Source organism: Triturus cristatus, chromosome 4_2 (genome assembly GCF_964204655.1).
Source record: "Triturus cristatus chromosome 4_2, aTriCri1.1, whole genome shotgun sequence".
NCBI classification, from domain to species: domain Eukaryota; kingdom Metazoa; phylum Chordata; class Amphibia; order Caudata; family Salamandridae; genus Triturus; species Triturus cristatus.
The window spans coordinates 96309338-96336822 of record NC_140586.1 but is presented as its reverse complement, the minus strand read 5'-3'; the positions used below and the strand labels follow the sequence as shown (position 1 = coordinate 96336822).

General features: G+C 41.5%; 1 protein-coding gene across 2 annotated transcripts in view; it reads left to right on the top strand.

Annotated features, from left to right (window-relative positions):
* Nucleotides 1–27485, top strand: part of LOC146833084 (complement C3-like) — a 595871-nt gene that overhangs the window by 120077 nt on the left and 448309 nt on the right. For both annotated transcript variants that reach the window (XM_085600722.1, XM_085600721.1), the window contains exon 6: nucleotides 4634–4716. In XM_085600722.1, the coding sequence (XP_085456848.1) occupies nucleotides 4634–4716 (83 nt within the window). The remainder of the gene's footprint in view (nucleotides 1–4633; nucleotides 4717–27485) is intronic.

Below are 27485 nucleotides of genomic sequence, written 5' to 3'. Positions count from 1 at the left end.
TCTTTAAACATACAAAATCGTATACTCAATTCATATATATGTTGTTTGAATGCATAAGATGAAGCTAAACTTCTCGCCATGAATGGGCACACAAATACATTTCATGTCTCATGAATTTTTACACGTGCGGAATAATTTCATTATTTAGCCCATAATGGGCATGCCCAGTACACTTAACTAATGCTTCAAAACAACACAGTTAATATATACAACACAAATTAACCCACCCTTCCAATGAAAACCCAATAAGTAAATAGTTCCCCTCAATTTCATCACAGTAGTGTACATAATCCAGACCCCAGTACTTTAGTTTTACAGGTGTATGGCTAATTCTTCCCCACTGTTCAATCCATAGGGCATCTTCGTTTGTATGTCTATGATGTATCTAGACTTCAGTCTACGAAGCTTTAACTGTCTGACCCCACCTCGTAGATCTTTGGGCACCTGGTTCAAACAAAAAAAGCGCAACCGATCCCTGTTGCTATTGTGATGGCTTTCAAAGTGTCTTGCCACCAGATAAGTAACATCCTTGGTGGCAATGGCTCTAAGATGTTCCAAGATCCATACTTTTGTTGGATGTATGGTACTTTCGATATACCTTAATCCACATAGACATACTAAACAGTATACCGTGTGGCTTGTATTACAGTTCATAAATTTCCCAATTATTTTAGGAATCTTGAGGCCAGGTACATCGTAAGATAAAACCTTGTGACTGTTCTTACAGGCCTTGCATCTTTGGCCAAAACATTACTGCCTATTCTCTTTCACATAATGGCTTTATACCAGCTGATCTTTTAATGACCGTTCTTTCCTGAATGTCAGCAAGGGAGACCTAGCAAGATCTTACCCTATAATGGGATCAGCTTTCAAAATGTGCCAGTTTTTTCTCAACAATTTCCTTATATCATTGGCATTGCTTGAATAGTTGGTGATCATTCTGCAATCCTTCAAATGTGTTTCAGCAGTTCCAATCTTTTTCTTTTTAGAGGCAGACACACCACTGACCAGTTCTATTCCCGACCTAGTATTCACCTTCTTTTTAGCCTTCGATAGAACCTCCCTTGAGTAACCTCGCACTTGAAACCTTAATGCAGTAAAAGCAGCTGCCACCTGGAAATCACACTCTCTTGTGCAATTCCTTTTAATCCGCAACAGTTCGTCGTAACTGAGCTTACCCTTGGAAGAGTAGAAGGGGGAGAGGAGAACCAATTGTGAGCTATCCGATAGAAAAGATTTTATCCAATCCAGAGCACGTCCCCTCAGCCACACAGTCAAGAAGGATGTCATGATCCACTGTGTCAAAGGCCGCAGAGAGATCCAGAAAGACTAACACCTGGGCCTGACCTTTGTCTGCCTCCTCTCTCCTATCATCTACTATGGAGAGAATTAAAGATTCCATGGAGTGACCGGGCTGGAAGCCCGCCTTGTGTGAGTCTAAAAATGAGGAGCTTTCAATGAAGGAGCAAAGATGGTGAGTAAAATGAGCTTCCAGGATCTTGGCTAGGTAGGGAAGGAGGGAGAATGGGTGGTAATTTTTTAATTTTGAGGAACCATCAATGTATATGGACTACATTTTACTCCCAAAGGGGAGGAGTTTTTCTTTTTACAGGGGGAACACCTTACTAAGGCCTTCCAATAATATTTTAGCACCGGAAAGCTGAAAAGAGAGCCTGAGAAGGGTAATAACTATAAGTCACAATGGCAGTCAGATGAAGCTTTTTGTAGTAGCAGCTCCCTCCTCCTCCGCTAAGATGGAGGAGCATCGCCCCACTGCTCTTTGGGCAGTGAAAAAAAACAAAAAGAAAATGATAATAACATGACAATATTATAATTGTTTTTTCACTGACAACTCTGAGCCAGGGTAGGGCTGGGCGGGGCTGGCCAGAGCAGGGGAGGAGCGGTTTGCACTCCCTAAGTGTGCATGATGGTTTGGCCAGCCGGCCTGGCCGACCAAACAGTAATGCGCACTTTGCATGTTCCCCGCCAGGCTGTTATGCACAGCCTGGTGAGGAACATGCACAAACTTCCAGTCCTTCCAGTCCCTCTCTAGGCGCAGAACCACGGCGCTCAGACCAAACACAATGCTGCTGTAAAAGTCTGGGAGCCTCGTTGCTGCCATTCTGCCAGTGCACTGCCGAGAGAAGAGGACCGAAGAAAGGCAGCGGCGGAATTCACAGGTAAGTTTATTTTATTTTTCATGCCCCTGAATCACCACCCCCATTCCGAGACAGCCGCTACTCCCTTTCTGGGAGCATAGAGTAACTGACTTGACCAAGTAAAGGAGAGGGAAAAACATCGGTCTCTGCATACTTTTCTAAGGGGAAACTTGTCAAGGCACCATAAACAGAACCTTTCCCATTTGAAGGCACGGCTAGATTTCATCTGCAGTCACCCTTGAGTCAGATGGGTAAATTTAATCATGGATGGCTGTGATAGAGGATGCTGCTCTCCAGCCTGGGCAAAAGATTTTGGGACGGGGAGGAAGAGGAAAGGGAGAGGGAGAAGAAAGGGAGAGGGAGAGGAAAGAGATCTCACGTGGTGGTTATTTTGTCAGTTTGAAGAGGAATGTCTCTAAATTAGGGAAGAAAAGATTGGAGTTTTAGTTAGATATCACCGTGTGGCAGCATATTAATATGGTATGACGTCTTAGGTAGTCCATGCAAGTCCCCCCAACGCATCATGGAAGCATCTGTTATGGTTGACTGGACAGAAAAAAACACTCATCACCATATATTCCTTTTATGGCACCACCAAGAGATAATTTCCACATCTGTGGCTGTTACATTCAGCCTTTTCTTCAAGCTCCCTGATGTCTGACACTAGTGATCCTCTAGATATTCCTATAGATTTCTAATGTCCAGGCAGGCATTGGATATGATGAATGTGCAGGAAGCCACTGATCTGAAAAGAGACAATATCTGGTCTGACTGCAGGGTGAGGATTAGTTTGAAGGAAAATACATTTCTCGTGGGTAAATGATAATCCATCTTGTGAATGTGAAGGATGCAGTTCTGTGACACGTGTATCCAGCACACCACACAAAAGCTGAATCTTCTCCACTGGTATTGAGACACACATGCTGTTGTTTATCTGATGCCCTTGATTCCAGATAACTTCACAGCTCATGTAAAACACTTGCATCAAGTTTGTGTGAGAGCTCCCTTCAAGGAGCTAGTCATCTGAGCAAAGGGTAAATAGTTGTATTTCCAGGAGTTGAGGTGCTATGATCATTGTGAACTGGATGAAAATGAGTCTGACGGGTAAGAGTTTGTGTTCACAGTGTTGGTTATTCACAATGAACAACAGGAATTTATTGTGCTTTTCTGTTACTGAAACGTTATTATATACACTCTGGACCTATTACACTCACCCATTCTTCTTAATGGACCTTTCCTCTCTACCAGGAAGAAAAGGAAGCAGATTGATTTTTTTTTTTTTAAAGTAGAACCTATTGAACTTCAACCTATGTTTATATAAGGCATTGTGTTGCTGAGAAACATATGAATTAGAGGAATATTTTTATTTCCTCTATATGAAGTTGCTTAATATCAGTTTCTGCATTTTGCACTTTTAAGAAAAACAGGCTGCTGATTTACACAATGTTGAATTCCAATTGAATCACCTAGAAAAATTAGACTATTTTGTGTCTAAGATGGGTATTTTAAGATATACATTTTTGTAGGAAGTGAGAGTTGTCTTTGTAAAAAAAGTTACTGATTGGAAAACATACGTAGTGATATTTTAAAGTTGATGAAAATTAAGATGACACGATTGAAGCTGTTGTTTCATGTTCTGTAAGTTTATTTGACCAATAAAGCAATCCTTTGAGTCTCAAGTGAAGTAAATGGTAAAATCAGTGGATTTCTATTTATACACCCTATCTCTGGTCTGTTCCCTGTTTAAAATCGAGCAAAGGAAGCTTCTGCTAGAGTTATTGTTTTATTTTGAGTACTATACATTACGGTTGATTACCTAAATATTTCAGGTACATCATTGTCAAACTTGCAGAAAATCCACTACAAACTTACCAGGCTTTTCTTTTATCTGCAAAAAATGACCATCCAACATAAGGATGAGAGCAGTTACGCTGGCTGTCAATTTCTCATCAATTTAATATCAGATGCAGATGCCTAATGCAGAAACCTATCAAAGTTCCAGATACCCTACCACTTTGCACACCAAATTACATTTGGCTGCATTTATAAGACTTCATTGCTCCAGCAATGATCAGACTGCTGTTCACTGTCTTTTTGAAACCAGACTGAAGTCTTATTTTACTATGAAACCATAGGGAAATTGTTATATTCCCTGGGAACTTATTGGAAGACTGCCATTTGTACTCTGTCCACTTTAATTGAGTTTTAGGTTGTTATCAGCTGAGCATATTTAACTTATTTCAGAAATCTTTGCAATGTTTTCATTGTTTTTAGATTTGTATCTTATAAACTTTGTTGTTGGTAAGTTTTGTAATGAAATTGGTGTAAGTGTTTAGAATCATACCACAACTTGCATTATTGAGTTTTCTGAATAACAAAATAAAATAAAGTAAGAAAGCAAACTTTCTATCAGTGCTGCTTCAATGACGCCTTTCCTCTGCATAATTGGACTAACCTTTCCATGTCTCTTGTAGTCTGGGATTTTGGAAGATTGTTGCGAAGTATGAGAATGCACCTCAGGAGACCTACAGCACAGAGTTTGAAGTTAAAGAATATGGTAATTAACTCTTATTCATGGTTGCACTAAATTGGACACACTATTAATCAGCAGCTTTATAGTGTGTACAGCATAAGGTCTTGTAAACTGTCCAGACATACAGCATATCATTCAATTTACAGAAACCTTTTCTTAGAATTTCACCTACCTATGGTTCAGTACTCACAGGCGGTACTCCAACTGATATAAATTCTCCTATCGCTGTTTTTACTGAGTAGAGAAAACTGCCCCAAATATTTTCTGAAAGGCATCTATATAACACTGTCACAATACTACAAAAAAAGGTTGTTGAATTACTTGTCTTGAATATGGTAAAAATCTGACATACTCGCTGTACTTCTCTTTTGTTCAAGTTATCGAGGTTTCTCTTGATATATAAATGCCAACGTGATGAAACACCCCTGGCAACACTTACATTTGTATATCTTGTACATGTCCCTATACCTAGAGGACAATTTACTCTCTGTGGTACCATGGAGACACATGATTATAAGCTGCTTAATGTTACCAATTTGTAATGGATCATGATGATGGAGCATGAGAAAATGGAGGGCAGGAAACCAAGTCTGTATGGCCTGGGAGGGCCTCATCTTTCCTTGTAATAAAGGAGATGGCCAAATACGGATTGCCATTGTTGAAATGATAAAGGAAAATTAATGTTTGCTATATGACGGTATATTTTGATTTTCGTCAAGAAGCCTATGTCACATGACCTAAGGAAGCCTTTAGAGGCACAGTTATCTGAAAAATATACTGGCGATGAAAGTCTCTAAATATTGCTTGTCATCACTGTACATTCTTTAGACATGCTCTTGCAAATAAGTATGATAAGTGTGTTCATCAAATTTTTCCTATTTTTTGTAGCTTTTCTGATTCCATTATAAGACCTAACACAACCACTTCTGGAGTTTGGAATATCAGAAGGTTTGCGATAAGCAGCATTTTTAGCATTACATATTGTAAAAAGCATTCAGAATATTCACAAAAAGAATCATTCAAGTGACCAATGAATAACAGAAATAAAAACGTTATCAGCTTTAGAAAGTATCTTGTATATTGCAAGGATAATTGAATGGACTTTCCAATATATAGTGAGCTTTTGTGGTAATTAGAACAAATGGTGACATCATGATTGATCCTCCAGGTCAGGGGTACCATCTCAATCTCAGGGACATCAGAGATTGCAGAAATAGGTGAGCTTGAGAATTTAATTCGGCCCTGTTTTTACTTGATGATTTAAAGTTCCATTTTCTTCTTGCAGTGGTCCCATGTGAGGGGGGGAGTTAAGTACATGGAGAATGTAGTAGAATACCATTTCAAGCATGGATGTGTATTAAGTGCTGACTGACATGGCCTGAAGGTGTTTGCATTTTTTCACTTTTGCCTGCAGTCGTACAATACTATCCTCTCTAAGGACACCTTTCCCTACCTTCAGGTCTGGGATGGCCTCCAACTACTGAATCTTGTCAACCATATCAGAGATGATTTCTAACAATTAAGCCAGGCTGAGGTAGATGCTACTGCTTCCTTTTCGTTCTTAGCTTTGACAAGCCATTCAGTTAGGTATGGAAATATGCAATGGACCCAAAGTCTAAGGTGTGCGGCAAGTGAGCCTAGACAAAGGTCCCCCTTCCTGCACATAAACAATCTTTAAATGCCGTTTTGTAACTTCCATATGTGCTGCTTAATGCAGCACACCTAGAAGTTGCAAAACAGCATTTTTTTAAATAATTGCTAACGAGGCACACATGAAAACAGCAATAACGAGGAGAAAGGAAAAATTTCTCCTCGTTGCGCCAAAGTAGGACCAGGTTTTCCCTGGTCCTAATTCTGGTGCTGCCTCCTATTTACACCTCCTTGTAAATAGGTGGCAGCATCAGAATCAATGGGTGTTGTGGTGGGACGCCCACAGCAACACCCATTGCCCTCCCATTACAGGCTAAGCATAGCGGGAAAGGGGGCCTTAAACGCTGCCTTGTAAATAAGGAGAAGCTCCTATTGCCACAGGAAAGTCATAAAAAGTAATGTTCCCGTGGTGATAGGGGCCTAGTATTTGCTGCATAAGTGCCCACATAACTGGGCACTAAAATGCACATATTTCCGATGTTTCTTAAAGTGAGAGCACCATATTTGGATGAAGAGAAAAATGCCAGGAATTACAGGTCATAGTAGCTGCATGTGACCTGTACTTACAATGTGAGTGGGAGGAGGACAGAGTGAAAGAGACTTCGCTGAACACAGGACTCTATTATAAGCATGGAAGAAAACCTTCTTAGCCTAAAACTCTGGCAATTCCTGGTACACTGAACTATGAACTGTAAACATTTAAGAATAACTCTGGGGGTGATTTAGAGTTTGTTGGACGGTATTCTGTGTGTCAGTATGGCAGAGTTGCGTCCGCCACCCTGATGAACCACTATCTGCAAATTTAGAGATCGTTGTTGGTCTAGTGGTGATCTCAATTCAGATCAATATTATTCTGTGTAGAAATCCAATATATTATGACAAAGGCTGAACTAATGTTGCAAAGGGCAGAATTTTAAAGTGCAGAGTATCATTTTAAAAATGCAAATTCATAAATGTCAAATTGATGTCAGATAAAATTATGAGTAGCTAAATTAAAGATTGTTTAAAGATCCTATCATACTAGCTGCACAAACATATAATGCATGAACAATAGCAAGCCACAAAGCACAGTAGTAGAAGCAGGATTTGATGATGGCGGAAAAATAATCCTCAGGCAGGTACTCGTCCAGGTCACTTCTTTATTTTGTGAAACTATGCAGATTAAAAAATCATAGATAGAGAGAATCCAAATCCGAGGAAACCACCAACTATATGCCTTCAGAATGGGCCTGAAAATGGAACTTACAGGCTTTCTTCCACCTGAACGTTTTGTTCCTGGAGACTACAATGAAAGACATTGGATTAGGCCCTCCATCACTGATTAGGCTGTAACTCATCCCACTGGAAATAACCCCAATTGTGACATGCAATGCTCTATACCAGAAGGGCTCTTAAGCTGTGGTCTGGGGGTGGGGCGGTGACTGCTTAGAAAAATAAACAATATTAACAGATTAATGAAGTGTAAATTAAAAAAGAAACAAAATGTACAATTTAAAATTTTTAAATGTTCTGTAGATGTGAAGGAATTTGAAATTGGAGGCTCAAAGTTAAGTTGATATCCTCAGATTGATTTGTGGGAGCAGTGCAAGTGCATAATGAATATTGATGAAGATGATGGTTGCATGTTGTGTGTATATCATAATATAATATGGATGATGATTGGCCTTAAATACATTTAGTAAAGCTCCAACTTTCCCATTAAAATTAAAAATTAGATGTTTTTACATTTGTTTGTGAAATAACTTAAATATTTCATCATTTGTGTATTCGTTTGATGAATGCTTGTCTTTGCATTTTTTTATTTTGCATTTCATATAGTAAAGGTCCACAGAAGTCAAAAGGTTGGAACCACTGCTCTAGATATATATCCAGTATACCCATTGCCTTGCCACATGACATGAATTATGTTCTTCTTAGAGTAGGTAAAGTAACATTATGAAGGCCCTGGGAAGATTCCTATTGTCCTTCTAATGGAGTTTTGAGCTTCCTAGCAACCTTATTGTGTACCCCGATTTCTCTACAAGCTGCTCTGGTCCATGTCTTAGGCCCAATTGGCCTCACTTCATTGCATTGCTCTAATCTGGCTGTGGGTTGGAACCCAAACCTTTAACAGTGTCAAGATCAAAAAAATACATGCCCCATTTTTGTCTCCATTGAGTGCAGGTGAAACACATTGTGTCTGTCACTTATTTTCCAACACTTATGTTTGGTAAATTCATTTTGAATCTGGGGTGAAAAAAATGAAAAGCCATCATTTCAAAATCTCCTGTGACCACATTGACTCCAGTGCTGAACATGCAACTCAATGACAGCCCATACGACTCTAGGTATGATTATGCTTTAACATGCACTGCAATAGCAGCCCATGAGACTCTAGGTACAAATATGCTTTACCATGCAACTCAATGGCAGCCCATGTGTCCCTGGGTCGGACAGGCAACCATTTTGTTGCCATGGCAGATGCTTTCCTTCTAATGTCATGCAGAAAGCAGACATTTCCTCTTTTGCATTTCTGACTACTCTCTACAGCAGGCCTTAAATGAAGTCACAAGATTGAAAATCAACCGCTCTGACTCTGCCATTCATCATTATGAAGTTTACAAATTGCACCCTCATTGACTATAACACCCAATAAGTAAAGGTTGAATGGCAGAATATCATATACAGAAATTGCATCTGACATAAATATTGTGTCCTAAACAAAGTTTGAAAACCATTGCCCCTTGTATTCAGATTTTCTATCATTAACTCCAATAAGAAAAACTTTTGTAGATGATATTTAGGATGCAATATTTAAATCAAATGATTTTCTGACAATGATATTCTTTTATCACACCTATGTAAGAGCAGACAAAAACCATTCAGCTTGCAGTATGTGCTATGTACATAGTAAATATTAAATATTATGCACATTTTATAAACATCAAATATGTATTTATCAACAGTGATACCAAAAGTTGAAAAAACCTTTTAATGTTTTTAGTGAATTCCAAGGATGGCACAAGGAGAAGTGGCTGGCTATGATATTATTGTTATTTTCAAAAGGCATTTATGTAGCGTACAATCTGCCTTTATTATGGTATTTTACAGCTTTTGGGAAGCCCGGGGTATAACTTTCCAAATCTTTTGGGGGCTGAAAGAGGGCTGTAGCAAATTGATTACATAGTTCCTCTGTTGGTAATTGTGCCCATTGGCTAGTGAATGCATATGCGTGGAAAGCAACCGATGGTAGTGAGTGTTGCTGGACCCTAAATAGTCAGTTTTGTGCACATTCGGGCGGGAGGGAAGGGGAGTATTTAGGATGGTGGATGTGGGAAATAGGTATAAACTGTAAATAAGGCAGGTAAGACATCTGCCAGTTTTTGATGGATGTGCTACATCTTCCTAACTCAAAATAATCTCCTTGTGTATGCTGAGTTTATGAGAGTTCTGTGGTCATTTCGACTGTTTTGAGATGATGTGTGGTATGTCAAAGGGTTTTTATTACAAGGTTCTAGCAATTTTTAGGTCGAGCCTAGACAGCACTTGCGCTGTCTGCAAGACATGTTAAATTGTATTCTATCCGTATTAAAACATTAACTGCTTGCTATTGGCTGTTGGCTGTGCCATTCAAAAATGTAGCCTTTGTATTGGTGTTGGATTGTAAAAGTCCCTCCCTTCTCTCCTTCTGGTGATTTCACTTAGTGAGTATTTAGTTTGGCCATCACACTGTGTAGCGTGTGCTGGCCCCTATTTACAGAGACGTGCATCTGTTAGCAATTATCCATATCGTAACTGCAGTCTGACTTCTTTTCTGACATAAAGAAGCTCTATGGCTTTGTTTCTGTTTCAGCGTGCATCTGTTAGCAAATATCCTTATCTTAACTGCAGTTTCACTTCAATTCCAACCTAAAAAAGCCCTGTGCCTTTGTATATGTTTTAACGTGCAACTATTATGAATTATCCTGATGGTAACTACACTATGACTTTTATTCCAACAGTCAAACTTAAAAATGATGTTAAAAAACCACGGAGCATTTTATTTTACTAATATTAAACATTGCATGTTATTAATTAAATAATACGGTAGAGCACTGATAATTTCCTTTTCTGTTCAAGTTGCTGGGGTCTGTTTTCTGTTTTGCCAGCGGACATGGGCAGAGATGCTGGAGTCATGTAAGGTGTGGCTGGAAGTAAGTCGCAGTGCATATGCACTTGTTTCGTCACCAGCTTTTTAGCGCTAACGATGGTGAGCACCGGCATGAGCCGGGCCAATTAATGCTGGTGTTATTAAAAAATACTTTAGAGCATTTTTAGTTTTTTTTTCTGTTGACGTTGTTGGGGTTTGTTTTCCGTTTTACCAGCGGACATGGGCAGAGATGCTGGAGTCATGTAAGGCATGTCTGGAAGTAAATCGCAGTGCATATGCACTTTTTAGAGCTAGCAATGGTGAGCACAGGCAGGACCCGGGCCAATTAAAGCTGGTGTTATTAAAAAATACATTAGAGCATTTTTAGTTTCCTTTGCTGATGACATTGTCGGGGTTTGTTTTCCGCTTTTCCAGCGGACATAGGCAGAGACGCTGGAGTCATGCAAGGTGTGACTGGAAGTAAATCGCAGTGCATATGCACTTGTTTCGGCACCAGCTTTTTAGAGCTACAGATGGTGAGCACCGGAAGGACCCGGGCCAATTAAAGCAGGCCTGGGTGTAGTTCACAGAGTTTTGCTATGCGATACTCCCCGAAGTTATAAAAAAAACTCCGCTACGTTCCGCGAGTGTCAGAGTGCAGTGGAAACTGCAGTTTGTGCTGTAGTCCTGCTGTTCGGGTAGAAATTCTACCCGAGCGTCAGCTTGCGCTCGCGAACTTACCATTCACGATCGCGAACTTACCATTCACGAATGCGAGTGGGGGAAAAACTCTGCTGCACTATGCGAAGTGGAGTTTTCTGCACTCTGCGAGCTCCGCAGAGCGCGGAGTACAGAAAACTCTGCAAACTCTGCAAACAGAGCGGAGTTCACCGCCCAGGCCTATATTAAAGCTGGCGTTATTAAAAAATATGTTAGAGCATTTTTTGTTTCTTTTTCTGTTGACGTTGTCGGGGTTTGTTTTCCTTTTTGCCAGCAGACATGGGCAGAGATGCTGGAGACATGTAAGGTGTGGCTTGAAGTAAATCACAGTGCATATGCATTTTTTTTTCTGCACCAGCTTTTTAGAACTAACAATGGTGAGCACCGGCAGGACCCGGGAAATTAAAGCTGGTGCAATTAAAAAATACAGTAGAGCATTTATTGTATATGAGAACAAGCGATAATCTAAATTATTTTAAACATTTATATATTTCTAACTGTAATAAACTTATATTATGGTAAATATATTTTCTCAATATTTTCTCAAAATCGCGTCAGGTGCGGCCTCCTTATGTGCTCGGTGCGCGATTGCCATGTGACCTTAAAGAAAAGCATTTGATTGGTTCATAACATTTCCCATTGTAACAGTTGGAGGACCCCACCTATTTTAGTCATTCTCTCTACAGAGTTTGATGAGAGACTCCTCTTCTGCTTACAGAGCTTTTTTTAAAACATTTTGTTATATACACATATCTGACACTACACACAACATGCAACCATCATCTTCATCAATATTCATGCTCTGTAAAGTAGCCTTCCACCTGTGATAGCCATGCATGTAAAAGCTACATAACAGAACTTTTCCCCACTGCCAGATGTAACATGGTTGCATACGCTGTCCACAGCACAATGTAATGTGGTACGGCCCAGGGGCAGTATCATGCATAGATAATGAACACACAGACACAGATAGATAGTGGAAGTGGGTACGGGCACGTGCGCTCGACTCCTTTTTATTACCAGGGTCACATATCCAGTGACATCTGTGCTGAATGCGTGTGGGGTGAGCGTAAACCAGCCCTCAGGGAATGGTTGCTGCTAGTATCAACTACAACAGTAATAATTGGAGCACGCACAGAGATTCAATAATAAAAGGGTCAATAGTTTGTGCTGCAGTAAGGTAGGGACACTAGATGTGAAATAATACACAAAAGATTTTATCGTAAAAGAACCATAACTTGTGGTATACTGAGATACAGGCAGTAGATCTGAAATAATACACAAAAAGATTGTATAATAAATGGCCCATCAAGTCTAGTGCACCCAGATAACCACATCAAAAGCATTCAGCATGTGCACAGCCAGCGATGATGCGTGCTGCGGGAGGGCCGTACTAGGAGCAATGTTTGTTGCCTACAACACTACATCATCTGCAATAGCGACTTGATATGAATTGTAAACACTGCTGTCTGCAGTGTAGGCCAGAGAGCGGTCAGCAAGGGCCCACAGCCACGTGGCATTGGTTTGAGCTGTCCTGTTTGCCATAAGCGAAGCAACAAAAACCATGTGCGGACCCTGTGATGATGTGTATGCGTGGTGCGGACAGAGCGCACTGGAGCAATGTCTTTTGCCTACAGGACTGCGTCATCTACAATAGCGACTAGATCTGAATTGTGAACACTGCTGTCTGCTGTGTAAAATGAAGGCAGTAGTGAGCACAGTCTTCCATGAATACTTTTTCTCACTTCCTCTTCACAAAATACAACAACATAAATTTCACACAACTCTGCAATAAATAAATCAAAACAGTTCGAATTGCGATCTCTGCTGTCCACTGTATACACTGTTATTCAGTGTTCTTTACCACTTCCAAGAAGAATTTGGCCATTGTACTAGACCTATAAGTCATCTTAAAAAACTTCTTCAAGCAAGTATACTAAAAGGCTATTGTGTATATTTCAATAGATGTTGTAGTTAGTTGCCTACTGGATTCTGTCATTAAACAATCACCACTCGATCTGAATTGTGAGCCCTGCTGACCACAGTGTAGGGCAGAGGCAGTGGTCATTAACACCTCACAGCCACGTGCCGTTGGATTGGGAAGCACGGAGTTGGTTGCACCTGATCGGAGGGGGTACACACAAATCATCACAAACTTTAACTTCTGACATCCTCAATCACAGAATCAAGACCCCGTTTCACTGTTCCGACCTGCTGTACCACAGTGTACTCCACAGACTGCAGTCAGCCAAGCCCAATAATCATGTGCAGCAGTTAGCTACAGAAGCACAGAGTCTGATGCACGTCAACGGAGGAAGTTCTGTGAAAAACAAGCAGCAGGTAATCATCCATTTTGGGATCAAGACACCGTTCCACTGTTGGGACCTAGAGTTGGTTGCACCTGGTCAAAGGGACTACCTTCATCTCCATTCTCAGATGCAGTTCTAACATTGTCCATTCTGGGATCAAGACCCCGTTCCACTGTTCGGACCTGCTGTACCGCGGTGTACTCCCTTTTAAATACAAACCTCCCATTACACTTTGTGAATTGTTACACAATTTTCAACACATCTGACATTTAAGGTCTGACACACTTTTTTAACACTGTCTCCTCTGGCCTTCTCACAGGCGTTCAAACTGTTTTGAGTCCAATACCAGACTTCATTCATTCGATCATCTCTGGAATAACAGCAAGAGTGCCCATAATTCTCGCTCTGTTTGCGGCCATCCTAGTACTATTTTAGCTTGTTAAAAATGGCTGTGCTCCCTGTGGTAACAAGCATGTCCGACAGAATACGCCTCTACGCGAAGCTACATCAATACCGGGAAAAAATTTAACAACTTTTCGGCTGCCTGCCTCTATCTATTATCGGAGCCAGCTACAACATGACATTTATTTACACATATACAATCTGCGTGCAACCATCTTTTTATTTCAAAACTTGCCCAATCGACTGGCGAATGGATCCATGCCTTGCCAACATCCCAGCAAACGCTCCCGATATACAGCAGGTAATGGAGTATCTTGAAAACCATGAACCTGATTGTTCGGGCAGTGGAGCAATGGCGGATGCAACGTAAAAAGGTATCCTGGCGGAATGAGATTTCTGCGCAGCCGCGAAAGATCTCCTGCAACGTGCGACCTGTGACAACATCGCAGATTGCCTGCCAATTCAAATTGCCGCTCCAACATTGGAGGAACATTACTGTCCCTTCGAGGATATGAATTGGATCGCTTCGCTTATCTCACACGATGGCAAAAATCGCCTCTTGGAACATTATGCATCTCATTCTCAAGCCGCTGAAGAACTTCCGGACTGCATTCTCCAAGGCTTGTAAGAAATTCACTTTATCTTGGATCGATTGTTTCTAACTTTTTTGACTTTTTCCTATTACATTTTTTAATACACTGCAATTGAACTATTTTCATATAATAACTTTCTAAGTATGCTTAGGCATTTGAACTCTGTTTTGATTATTGGCCCTTACGTCTCCACATTAACCAGGGATGGATGATGTATGGCCTATGCAAATACGCTATTTACTTGCTAAATTAGCCTAAACCCGACATCCATTTTGAAACCATATCTATTCTTTGTACACACGTCTCTCTGCCTGCCTGTTATCCACGAAGCCCTTTTACAAAAATTAGCTCATCCTCAGCCTCTGCTCACGAGCTGGCGATCAAGATCAAAAAACACGGCATTGTTGAGGAAGTGGTTGGCACAGTGTGGTAATCGTATCCTACCTTTATTTTCATTCTACAATTTACAGTCATTCATGTCTAATAGGTATTGTTTATGTCACATGGAACTGTAACATGTAATGTGGAATTGACTGATACAGGAGCTTAGGTTTGACTACAGCAGAAGCGGTTGGAGTTTGGCTCAGCTGGATGCCTTAGCTCTTGCACCAGTGGTTCCATTTATGGCACTTAAATGAAGGCACTTTTTATATAACTTGTAGACTCCATCGCTTTATCCCACACTGCCACTTTCTTAAACACAACCTGATTTCACCATTTGTCTTCTGGGGCATTGCAGCATTCTGTATTATATTCTTCACGATTATTTCTTTATTCCTGCTTGCTAAAACACTCCATTCGAGTCTTCAGACCGGTAGGGTTGAGTAGTTTGCTTCCTACTCCTGCTATAGTCTAAACCCATACTAACACCACTTGCACAGCCATGCTCCAGCAGCCAGTATGCTACAATGCCCAGAGCACATCAGTTAACAGCAATCAGCTCACGGTTTCATCCCGAGTGTACTGGCACCTCACCTCAGCACCATCTCACTCTGGGCAAAACAGCACTTTCACACCGCTAGGGGTGAATACTTTGCTTCACACACCCTGTATAGCACACCCTAACCACCCCACAGAGCTCACAGCTCTATAGTCTAAACCCATACTAACACCACTTGCACAGCTATGCTACAGAGGCCAGTATGCTACAGCGCCCAGAGCACATCAGTTTACAGCAATCAGCTCATGGTTTCATCCCCGAGTGTACCGGCACTTCACCTCAGCACCATCTCACTCTGGGTAAAACAGCACTTTCACACCGGTAGGGGTGAATACATCGCTTCACACTCCCTGTGTAGCACACCCTAACCACCCCACAGACCTCACAGCGCTTCTACTCTCCTCTTTCCTACTCTTTTTGCCCTTTTTTCCCCTTACTCGCTTCAACGGAATCACAAAATGTCTGCCAACACTTCCTAGTTGCAACCGCTCACAGCCAATAAGCAGCAAGCTTGTGCTCGTAACGCCTCAGCCAATCAGAATTCAAAAATTCCCAAATATCCATATCTGTAAATGTTGATATTTCTCCAAAACTACTGAACGGATTTACACCAAATAAACAAAAGCGTGCTTTCTAGACCAAGACCCTCTCCCTGCCAAATTTGGGGTAATTCCATTCACCCGTTCGACCTGTAGCCTTGTCTAAAGTTTCCTATGAAAATTAACATAGAGAAAACATGTTTTGGGACCCCCTTTTTTCTCGGCCCCCCTTTGAAGAATCACCCCTAAACTTTCAACATAGGAGCTGATATGAACAAAGTATTAGTTTGGAACATTTCATGAAGATTCATCAAACTACGCCAAAGTTATAAGCAAAACAAAAAATGCTCTTCCAATGGAAACTTGGTCCTAACTATAACTACCGACTGGCGACCACCAGTAGGTAATATATAGATAGATAGATAGATAGATAGATAGATAGATAGATAGATAGACAGACAGACAGACAGACAGACAGACAGACAGACAGACAGACAGACAGACAGACAGACAGACAGACAGACAGACAGACAGACAGACAGACAGACAGACAGACAGACAGACAGACAGACAGACAGACAGACAGACAGGTAGGTAGGTAGGTAGGTAGGTAGGTAGGTAGGTAGGTAGGTAGGTAGGTAGGTAGGTAGGTAGGTAGATAGATAGATAGATAGATAGATAGATAGATAGATAGATAGATAGATAGATAGATAGATAGATAGATAGATAGATAGATAGATAGATAGATAGATAGATAGATAGATAGATAGATAGATAGATAGATAGATAGATAGATAGATAGATAGATAGATAGATAGATAGATAGATAGATAGATAGATAGATAGATAGATAGATAGATAGATAGATAGATAGATAGATAGATAGATAGAATAGATAGATAGATAGATAGATAGATAGATAGATAGATAGATAGATAGATAGATAGATAGATAGATAGATAGATAGATAGATAGATAGATAGATAGATAGATAGATAGATAGATAGATAGATAGATAGATAGATAGATAGATTGAATAGATAGATAGATAGATAGATAGATAGATAGATAGATAGATAGATAGATAGATAGATAGATAGATAGATAGATAGATAGATAGATAGATAGATAGATAGATAGATAGAATAGATAGATAGATAGATAGACAGACAGACAGACAGACAGACAGACAGACAGACAGACAGACAGACAGACAGACAGACAGACAGACAGACAGACAGACAGACAGACAGACAGACAGACAGACAGACAGACAGACAGACAGACAGATAGATAGATAGATAGATAGATAGATAGATAGATAGATAGATAGATAGATGCGGATTTCCTAAGGTCCTAACTATAACTGCCTACTGGTGACTGCCAGTAGGTAATATATATATATCTATATATCTATATATATATATATGTGTATATATATATATTCACTTAAAAAACCATAGGTTTCACACAGGTTATAGTTAGGTGGATATTTCACTCATAAAAAACCAATGAAATTCCCCCGTTATAGTTAGTTGAGATAACTATAACTCGCGCGCCCACAATCCTCTGCTCATGACGTCACATATTACATCACTCATGACATGGTCAGTGGCATCACTCATGACATCACTGATGACATCATCCTTGTGATAGAGTGGCGGTCGCGCGAGTTATAGTTATCTCAACTAACTATAACAGGGGGAATTTCATTGGTTTTTTACGAGTGAAATATCCACCTAACTATAACATGTGTGAAACCTATGGTTTTTTAAGTGAATTTGCAAGGTTTTTTAAATGATAATTCCTAACTATAACATGTGTGAAACCTATGGTTTTTTCAGTGAATTTGTACGTTTTTTTAAATGCTAAGTTATGTATGTATTATAATTTTTTTATATATTTATTTTTCAATAAACTACTTATTAAAATTTTTTTAATAATGGTTTTTCACCGTGCGCGCACCTCCGCCATTTTTTGTAAAAAAAATGTAAATGTTTTTTTCTGCCTTCGGGGTCCTTCAGGGACCCCCTGACCAAGGCTAGGGGGTCAGGAACTCTCTACCCTGCCCCCTTTTCACGTTCGCCACCTTCCTTTTCCACTCTCGCACTGAAAACAAACAAAATGGCGGCCGACACTTCCTGATTTCGACTGATTCGAACGTTGACTGACATGTAACAACCAATCAGAATTACGCTCGCGCACGGTGCGCGGCTATAGATATGTATGTGCTTTTAACTGCAATTTTCTTAGGAACTACTGAACAGATTGACTCCATATATGCAAAAGGCACATCCCTGACCTGAGGACTACCTCTCTGCCAAATTTCAAGTAATTCTGTTCAGCCGTTCGGGCTGTACCTTCGACTAAAGGTCCTATGGGAAAATGCATGGGGAAAATGTGTTTTGGGACCCCCCTTTTTTCTCGGCCCCCGCTTGACAAATCCCCCCGAGACTTTCAAAAGCAAAAGCAAAAGCAATGCTGGCTCCTGCAGGAGTCGGGGAGCCAGTGGGACCGTGGGGGCATTGGGGTTCCCCCCACGGTCCCCAACGGAGGGGCCAGGCGGCATGCGGCCCCCCTCACAAAAAAAAGGAACCAGCAACTCACTGGAGGCCCCACCCCTAACTGCATGAATCTGCAAATGCGCCCCCATGGCGCGTTCTAAGTTGGGGGATTAAGTCTCCTTGAACACTGAAGGTCCCTGGGGGCCAACTAGCCGACCAGGTAACTTCAGTAAGCACCACACAGCTGGATTGAAGAGAGGTGGTCTGAGGCCATGCCCCTTTTTACACCACCCTACAAACACGCCTCTTGGGGCACTGCTGGGGGGCGATGAGGTCCACTTATGTGTCCTAAGGACCACAGGACACAAGTGGACTTCACCCCTTGAGCAGAAGTGCACCTGGAACCACGTTTGCAGAGTGGTGTAAAAAGGGGGCGTGGCCTCGGACCACTCTCTGCAATTGAGGTGTGTGTCACTTACTGGAGGTACCTGGTGGGCTAGTTGGCCCCCAGGGACCTTCAGGAATGAAGGGGACTTAATACCCCAACATAGAACATGTCAGGAGGCACATTTGCAGAGTTGTGGGGAAAGGGGGTGTGGCCTGTGTCCCCCTTTCAGCAATCCCACTGTGTGGGGCTTACTGGAGGTAAGAGGTAGGCTGGCTGGCCCCTAAATGACCCCCAGCAGTGAAGGGGACTTCAATCCCCATCCAAGAGCCCGCCAGAGTGGTGGGCACAGGGGGCATGGCCTGCTATGAGAACTTAGCAATCCTGCTAACGGGAGGTAATAGGAGGGATAGTTGGCCCCCAAGGTTGCATTTAGCATTTAAAAAACTTTAGAAATTCACTGAAAAAAACCTTAGGTTTCAGGGAAGTTATATTTAGAAATTAGCATTTAAAAAACCTTTGAAATTCACTGAATAAACCTTAGGTTTCAGGGATGTTATAGTTAGAAATTAGCATTTAAAAAACCTTAGAAATTCACTGAAAAAAACACAGGTTTCAGGGATGTTATAGTTAGTTGGAGATTTCACTCGTACAAAACTATTGAAATTTGGCTGCTATAGTTAGTTGAGCTAACTATAACTCGCGTTCCCAGAATGCACTGCTCATGACATCACATATTACATCATTAATGACATGGTCAGTGACATCACTGATGACATCTCAAATGAAATCACTGATGACATCACTGATGACATCATCCAGTGACTGCGTGCGTCTGTAAAGTTTAAATATGTTTTTGAACCAAGACCTACCTTTTCGCCAAATTTGGTGTAATTCCGTTCAGCAGTTCGGGCTGTAGCTTTGTCTAAAGTTTCCTATGGAATATAACATGAGGAAAACGCGTTTTGGGACCCCCCTTTTTTCTCAGCCCCCGCTAGGCAAACCACCCCAAACCTTTCAAGTCTGGAGCTGACCGGAGCTGATCACTAGTTTTGAAACTTTCACGAAGATTGGTCAACCGGCGCCAAAGTTATTGGGAAAACAAAAAAAGCTTTTCCTATGGAAACTACATCCTAACTATAACTACCTACTGGCGACCGCCAGTTGGTAATATATATCTATATATATATATATATATATATATATTGACAAAAAAACAGGATTCGGGGACATTATAGTTAGTTGGACATTTCACTCTTGCAAAACCACAGCAATTCGGACGTTATAGCAAGTTCAGCTAACTATAACTCGTGCCCCCGCAATGCACTGCTGATGACTTCACATATTACATCATTCATGACATGGTCAGTGACATCACTGATGACATCTCAAATGACATCACTGATGACATGGTTTTGTAAGAGTGAAATGTCCAACTAACTATAATGTCCTTGAAACCTATGGTTTTTTCAGTGAATTTGTAAGGTTTTTTAAAAGCTAGTTTCTACCTATAACGTGCCTGAAACCTATGGTTTTTTCAGTGATAAAAAAATAATTATATATATATATATATATATATATATATATATATCAGTCACTCTGTAGTTATAGTTAGGATTGCCAGGCATAGTAATTCCTTGGATTTGCTCCCTAATAACCTTGCCCCCATTAGATGAATCTCCAGACCACTTTCCAGACCTATAGCTTTTACTACATCAGCAGAGGATTGAAAGTTATGCGGTGACTGGTCAAGCGGCTGCAAAGATAAAAGTGGGGGTCCCAAAATGCATTTTTTTCCACCAATGCAAGGCTGAATGGATTAGAATGAAATTTTACAGAATGTAAATTATGGTGTGTAGATGATACTTTGGGTAGGAGAGGTAAGTTGGGCAATTATTTACACTTATAAAGCATTTTAACTTAGAGTTGTCGCTGTAGTTTCACCAAACTTTGCAGTACTTTAACAAAATTTCTCAGTAGTAGGGGTTGAGATGAGAAGTGACATAGACTCTCCGACAGTAGGGTGTCCTATGGGAACTATGATGGAGAAGTACTTACCTACTGGACCCGCTATCTCACCAGACCCCCCAGTCCTGAATCCCTGTATAAACGCTGCTGAGGCAACTTCTAGGTGTGGTGGCCCGGCAACGTTGAGAACTTCAATGATTATTTCTTTTGCAATATAGCAGGGCTAGAATCAAAAGTCTCGTCTGCTGATTGGATAACTTATATAGAAGACTCAGATATCTGGGCATTCCAGGAAACATGGTCTATTGATGGGGTCTTTCATGTCGGCTATTTGAATTTTTTCAAACCAGCAATAAGGGGTCATAGGGGTAGAGCAGTTGGTGGACTGACCTGTTGGGTGAGACAATCTGAAGGGATAAGGGTGGAAGAATTCACTATTGATTGTCCAGATATTCTGGCCATAAGGGTCAGATCAGTGAGTGGCCTTGATTTCATTTTGTATAATGTTTACGCTAGGGGTAAACCTGGTGGGAGGTGCTCTCAGGTCATAATGGCTTTAGAGAATCATCTGTCCCAAGTGGCCCCTAATGATGCTTTAATTATTGCAGGGGATTTTAATACCTGCTTCGAATCACTTGATTCAGAAGATAGTAGGCTTAGTGAAGAGATTGATGCACTTTGGGGGATTCCTCAACTGTATCTCGAGCCTATTAGAAAATGGACTGAGGCCGCACTTCAAATGAAAGGGTTATGCCTGGAACAAGGCCTAAGGGCGGTTAATGGTATGACGAAGTCCGATGTTAAGGGTGCGGTGACATTTGATAGTGGTAGATCCAAAAGACGCATCGATTATATCCTTGTGAATGTGGAGAAATGGTACTAGTTCTAGACATGGAAGTGCAATGTTGCCCTGAAAGTGACCACAACCCCTTGGTTCTTAAATTTGATGATAGGAGTTTTTGTGGTCCAGTATTGATGGAAGGCGACATTTGCCCTCATATAGCAACTATTGCGAATGATTTAACCCCTTGCATGCCCGCCCCTTTCCCCGCCCAGTGCCGCGCCTTCCATTAGCGGGCGGAGTTCATGACGAGCTGGACTCGTCATGGGCACAGCGCCACCGCAGCCCATGACGAGTCCAGCTCGTCATGGGCACTGAAGGGGTTAAGAAGGGTACGGTGGACCAAGGTAGCAATGGATGGAAAGAATGTGGCAGAAATTAGGGCCTTAGTGTCAGGTTCTCTAAGGAAACTTTCCGAATGTGGCTCCCAGGAGGTTCTAAACGCCAAGTTGGGGGGAATCCATAGTGACCTCTTTAGCGGCCTAAAAAGGTTTTTCATAAACGCTGGTCCTGCTAAAAAGATTAGTATGACTAAACCTAACTCATGGTGTAACAACACGTGTAGGCTAGCTCACAAAGCTCTAGTGGTAGCCATTAAATCTTGGATCCATGGTACTATCAAACAGTGTAGAGTAACTTATAAAACGGCTATCAGACACGCCAAGAAAGAATGGGATGAGGATCACTGGCGTTGTCTATTGTTAGCATGTAGAGGCAGGAATATGACCCAATTTTGGGATCTTATTAATTGGGGGAATGGACATCGGTCAATAAACCCGAACAATAACGTTGAACCGCAGCAATGGGTTGTCTTTTTCCAAACGCAATTCCAACTGGCTCCAGAGAGGTCAGGGGTTGCCCCACAAATCCAAATTGACGTCCCCCTGCTGTTTAATACAAAAGAGGTTGAGACAGTTCTTAAGTCTATCCCAAGTGGTAAGGCACCAGGGCCTGACTGTATTCCAGCCGATTTATTTAAACAGGATTCTGATTTATGGATACCCTATATTACAAATGTAATTAATTCAATAGCTGGTGGGGCTCCAATTCCTCCATCTTGGTCCGGAGCGGAAATCATCTCTATCTATAAGAAGGGTGATCGTTCCGCTCCGGCCAATTACAGGCCCATCAGCTTAATTGACGCTATTCAAAAGATAACAGCACGTGTAATATTGGGTAGGATCCAGGGCTGGATGTCTGAAAATGACATTTTATCTCCTTTAAAGGCGGGGTTCCGGTGTCATATGGGGACCTTGAATCAGGCTTTTAGATTTGTCCTTATATATTGGAAGGAGGTCTTTTTGGGCAGGGGAGTGCTCTTTGCTGCCTTTGTGGATTTAAAATCCGCCTTTGACCTCGTGCCAAGAGCAAAATTATGGGAGGTCCTATTGAGACTGGGGATGCCTAAAGAGATAGTCTCCCTCGTGGTTAGACTCCACGAATCAACGTATGCTCAGGTTCGTTGGGGGAAACTGGGTGAGGTTACAAAGAAATTTGAGGTAGGAAAGGGCGTCCGGCAAGGGTGTGTGCTGGCACCAACCCTGTCTGTTTTCTCTATTTATCAATGGGGTAGTGCAGTATTTTGTTGACCAACCAACGGACGCGCCGATGCTCGCTGGCCAAAAGGTGCCCCTGCTCATGTTCGCGGATGACACGCTGATATTATCCAAGACGAGACAGGGGTTGCAGTTAGCTCTGTCTCGTTTTGAGGAATTTTGCTGCAACCATGAGCTTGTGGTTAACGTAGGGAAGACTACGTTTATGGTGCTCCATGGGTCCAAGCCCGTTAAAGCACGAGTCTTTATGGGTGGGAAACCTCTGGAGCAGACAAAAGTCTTCACCTATTTGGGTGTCACTTTTGGCGATAAGTTGAGCTGGGATCCCCAAGTTAAGATTCTCGCACTGAAACAAACTCAATTAGCGGGAGCATTGACCAAGGAACACAGGCTATCATTAACTAAGCCAATAGCTCCACTGGTCAAACTTTACACTACCAAAATCAATCCCGCTATTTTATATGGTGCTGAAATCTGGGGGTTTTGCAACCTGACCCAATTGGCCACAGCCCAGAATAAATTTATGAGATCAGTTGCGGGCCTGCCCCAATGGTCCCCCCCATACTCCACTGCTGTTTGACTTAGGCTGTCATAGTATTGAGGATATTGCCCGTTATAGGCCGTTGGCCTTCTGGAGGCGTCTCTGGATTACTCCAGAGCTCCATCTCTTTGCTAGGGCTTTGTCCGAAGTAAGGGGATTGGATCGCCTGCATAGGATCCCATGGCTGATTGGCATAAAATCTCTCCTTATTGACATGGGGATGAGGGAACTTTGGGAGAGCCCTGTATTGGTGGAATTCCCTTCAAAAGAATCCTATCGAGCAGCATATTGGGAGCTAATTAAAATAAGGAAGTTCTCCTCTGTCACTAGCCCTACTCTGTCCAGAGATTTTTTAGATTTAAAAGATGAACCCTGCTTGGAAAGCTATTGGGACCTTATATCAAAGCCATCAGACCGCAAGCTTTACCCCCAATTCAGAGTTGGGTCACTGCCACTCCGGAAGTTTACATGTAAGTGGTAACCACGAATTGGTGATAAGTGTCGATTTTGCCCGGATCATGCTGAAGATATTGTCCATCTCTTATTTGTATGTCCGGTCTATCACAAACCTCGTAGCTTGTGGCTAAAACCAGCATGTCGGCCCTTAGGAACTAGCTCTGCGATGGTCGCTAAGAGGCTGCTGAAATCTGGCTACAATGAGATCGCAGTAATAGGAGTAGCTAAGTTTTTGAGTTGGGCATGGGTGTTGCGGATGAAAAATGGGGGGCCCTAACAGCTAAGATATTTTCCCTTGGGGTATCGAACGAACTATGTGGAATCATGTATTTCTATGGCTTTTATGATGTGCTCAAAGTCTTGTGCGTGGGATATATTTAATTTTGTATTAGGGATTGTTTTAATATGTAAATATAGGTATTTATTTTTTTAAACCTTACTGAGAAACTTGTAACCAGTCTTAAGTCTTGGTATGGTCTATATGTGGTTGTATTTAATTTTAATATACAGACTGTTTTGTCTTTTAAGATGAATGATCGCAATAAAGACTTTTTTTTTATTGAATTGAATTGACTATCATGACAAACGTTAAAGGCAATCATTTTGTTTTAAGTACACTTTAGCTGTGTTCTGCACTGCTCCCTTAGATATAGGTAACTATTAGATTTTATATTTTTCCCTCCACTTTATTATAAAGTTGTAATAGGTAGAGAAAGTTATTTATAAGTTTCAATTTTTTTTTTTTTTAAATGAATGGAGTACCGCAGTACTTCCTTGAAAGTACAGCAGTACTTAAAAAAAGAAAAAGAAAAAATTAACATGGTAAAAATTTAAACAAACACTGTACTGCACTATATTTTACAAATATAGGGGGTTAGTTATAAGAGGCCTGCGCCACTGGAGTGTCACTTTTTTTGATGCTCCAGTTGCGCAGGCCTCCCCATCATATCTATGAGGTGAAGCAAAGCCACCCTGCATGGCTTTGCATGGCCTCATAGATATGGAGTAAGACAAGACAGTTCAAAGAGCTATGTTGCCTTGTTCTCCATCAAGGAGGTGTTTCATGAGCGTTGTGGTGGGTTTTCCCATGCAGCACCCATGGATTTTGATCGTGCCCCAGATTTACAAATCCACATAAACCTGGGGCAGCGCCAAAACCTTACACCTCCACAGAGCAGTCAGAATGAGGAAAAAAAAAATTTCTCTTTGTTTTTCCTCTTTCCATGTGGTCTGCATTCTGCAGCACATATAGAACATATAAAAACCCTCCATGAATTGTTTTTGTGCAAGAGGGTGACCCTTCCTACACAAAAAAATCCTGCCAACAATGCAGTCACTTTTTCACCATGGTGTAAGTGTGCCTGCATTGGTACAAGATTGCAAATTGGGTGCCGGTGCTGTGTGAAAGGACAGAAATGCTCTGTATCTTGGTAAAACAGTGCACTCCTGCCCTTTTGATGTGAGGTAGGACAGCGCAGCAAAAAGACTTGCGGAGCTGCCCTATGCCCAATATTAGTAAATAAAGGCCCCAGTGTACTACTGTGTATTTTCAATTTGTAACATATTTAATTGTTGACAAAAAAGTGTACGGATTACCGCAGTACCGAAAAATGACCGTGCTACCTACATTTTGGGTTTTTTAAAAAGCACTGTTCTCAGCAAGCTGCTGTACAAATTTATCGAAATATATAAATAGATTCCTGTACTTATTCCTGTGTTAATAAAGTGGTAATATGTAGAACCAATAAAACCAATAAAACCTACTACTTACCTATATATAAGGCCCTAACTCAGAATGCAGCGAAAATGTGCTAACAATTACAAGACTGTCTTCAACATTTTGTAAAGATAGCCATTAGCCAATCACATACTACCTTTTCATTGGCATGTACCTGTGTATACCACGAACCTACCGCCATATACTGTGGCACTTAGAACTTTAACACAACTTACACTAATTACACCTACTATCAAAAATTGCCATTCACACCTCATAGTCTATAATCCAGCCACAATACATCTACATGTGTTCACCCACTTTCACACTACATCTGTTTCAAGTACCACACTCCATTCTACGCCACTCTATTTTATGCCACTCCACTTTACACTGCTCCACTCTACGCTAATCCAATGTATGCTACTCCACTCTCTCCAATTCCACTGTACCCTACTCCACTCTACTCTACACCACTCCACTGTATGCTATTACACTCTATGCCACTACATTCTACAACTCTATAGTCTACCCCACTCAGCTGTACTCCCCTCCACTCTTTGCTACTCCACTCTACACAATTCCATTGTATGCAACTCCACGACACTAAACTTTATGTTATTTAATTCTATGCTATCCAAGTATATGCCATTCTACTATACGCTATTCCACTGTACCCCACTACAATCTACTCCACTCCACTGTATGCCACTCCAATGTATGCCACTCCACTGTATGCTAATACACTCTATGCTACTGCACTGTAAGACACTCCATTCTACGCTATTACACTATATGGCACTCCAATCTATGTCACTCCACTGTACACCACTACAGTCAACATTATTCCACTTTACACCACTCCACTGTATGCCACTACAGTCAATGTAATTCCACTCTGCACCACTCCACTGTACTCTTCACCACTCCATTGTACCCCGCTCCACTCTACGCCACTCCAGTATATGCTATTCCATTGTACACCACTACACTGTACCTCACTCCACTCTATGCCTCTCCACTCTACACAACTCCACTCTACGCCATTCACTCTGTTATTCCACTCAACACTATTCCACGGTATACCACTCCATTCCACGAGATTTCCAGTCCAACTCACTCCACTCTACCCCACTAGTGTTGGATATTCCACGGCACACCACTTCACTGTACTCCACTCCAATCAACGGCATTCCACTGCACCTTCGTCCACTATATACAACTACACTGTACCTCACTCTCTGTACGCCACTCAACTCTGCACCACTCCAGTATACACCACTCTACTGTATGCTATACCACTCTACACCAACAACACTCCACTGTATGCTCCTCCACTGTATGCCACTCCATTCAACCCTCTCCTCTATATGACACTGCAAACTGCCCTCTACACCACTCCACTGTACACTATTCCACTGTACACCACTACACTTTCGGGCACTCATCTGTATGCCACTACATGCTATGCCACTCCACTCTACGCGATTGCAGTATACACAACTCACCTCTACACCACTCTACTCTACATTATTCCACTCTACACCACTCCAATGTACTCCAC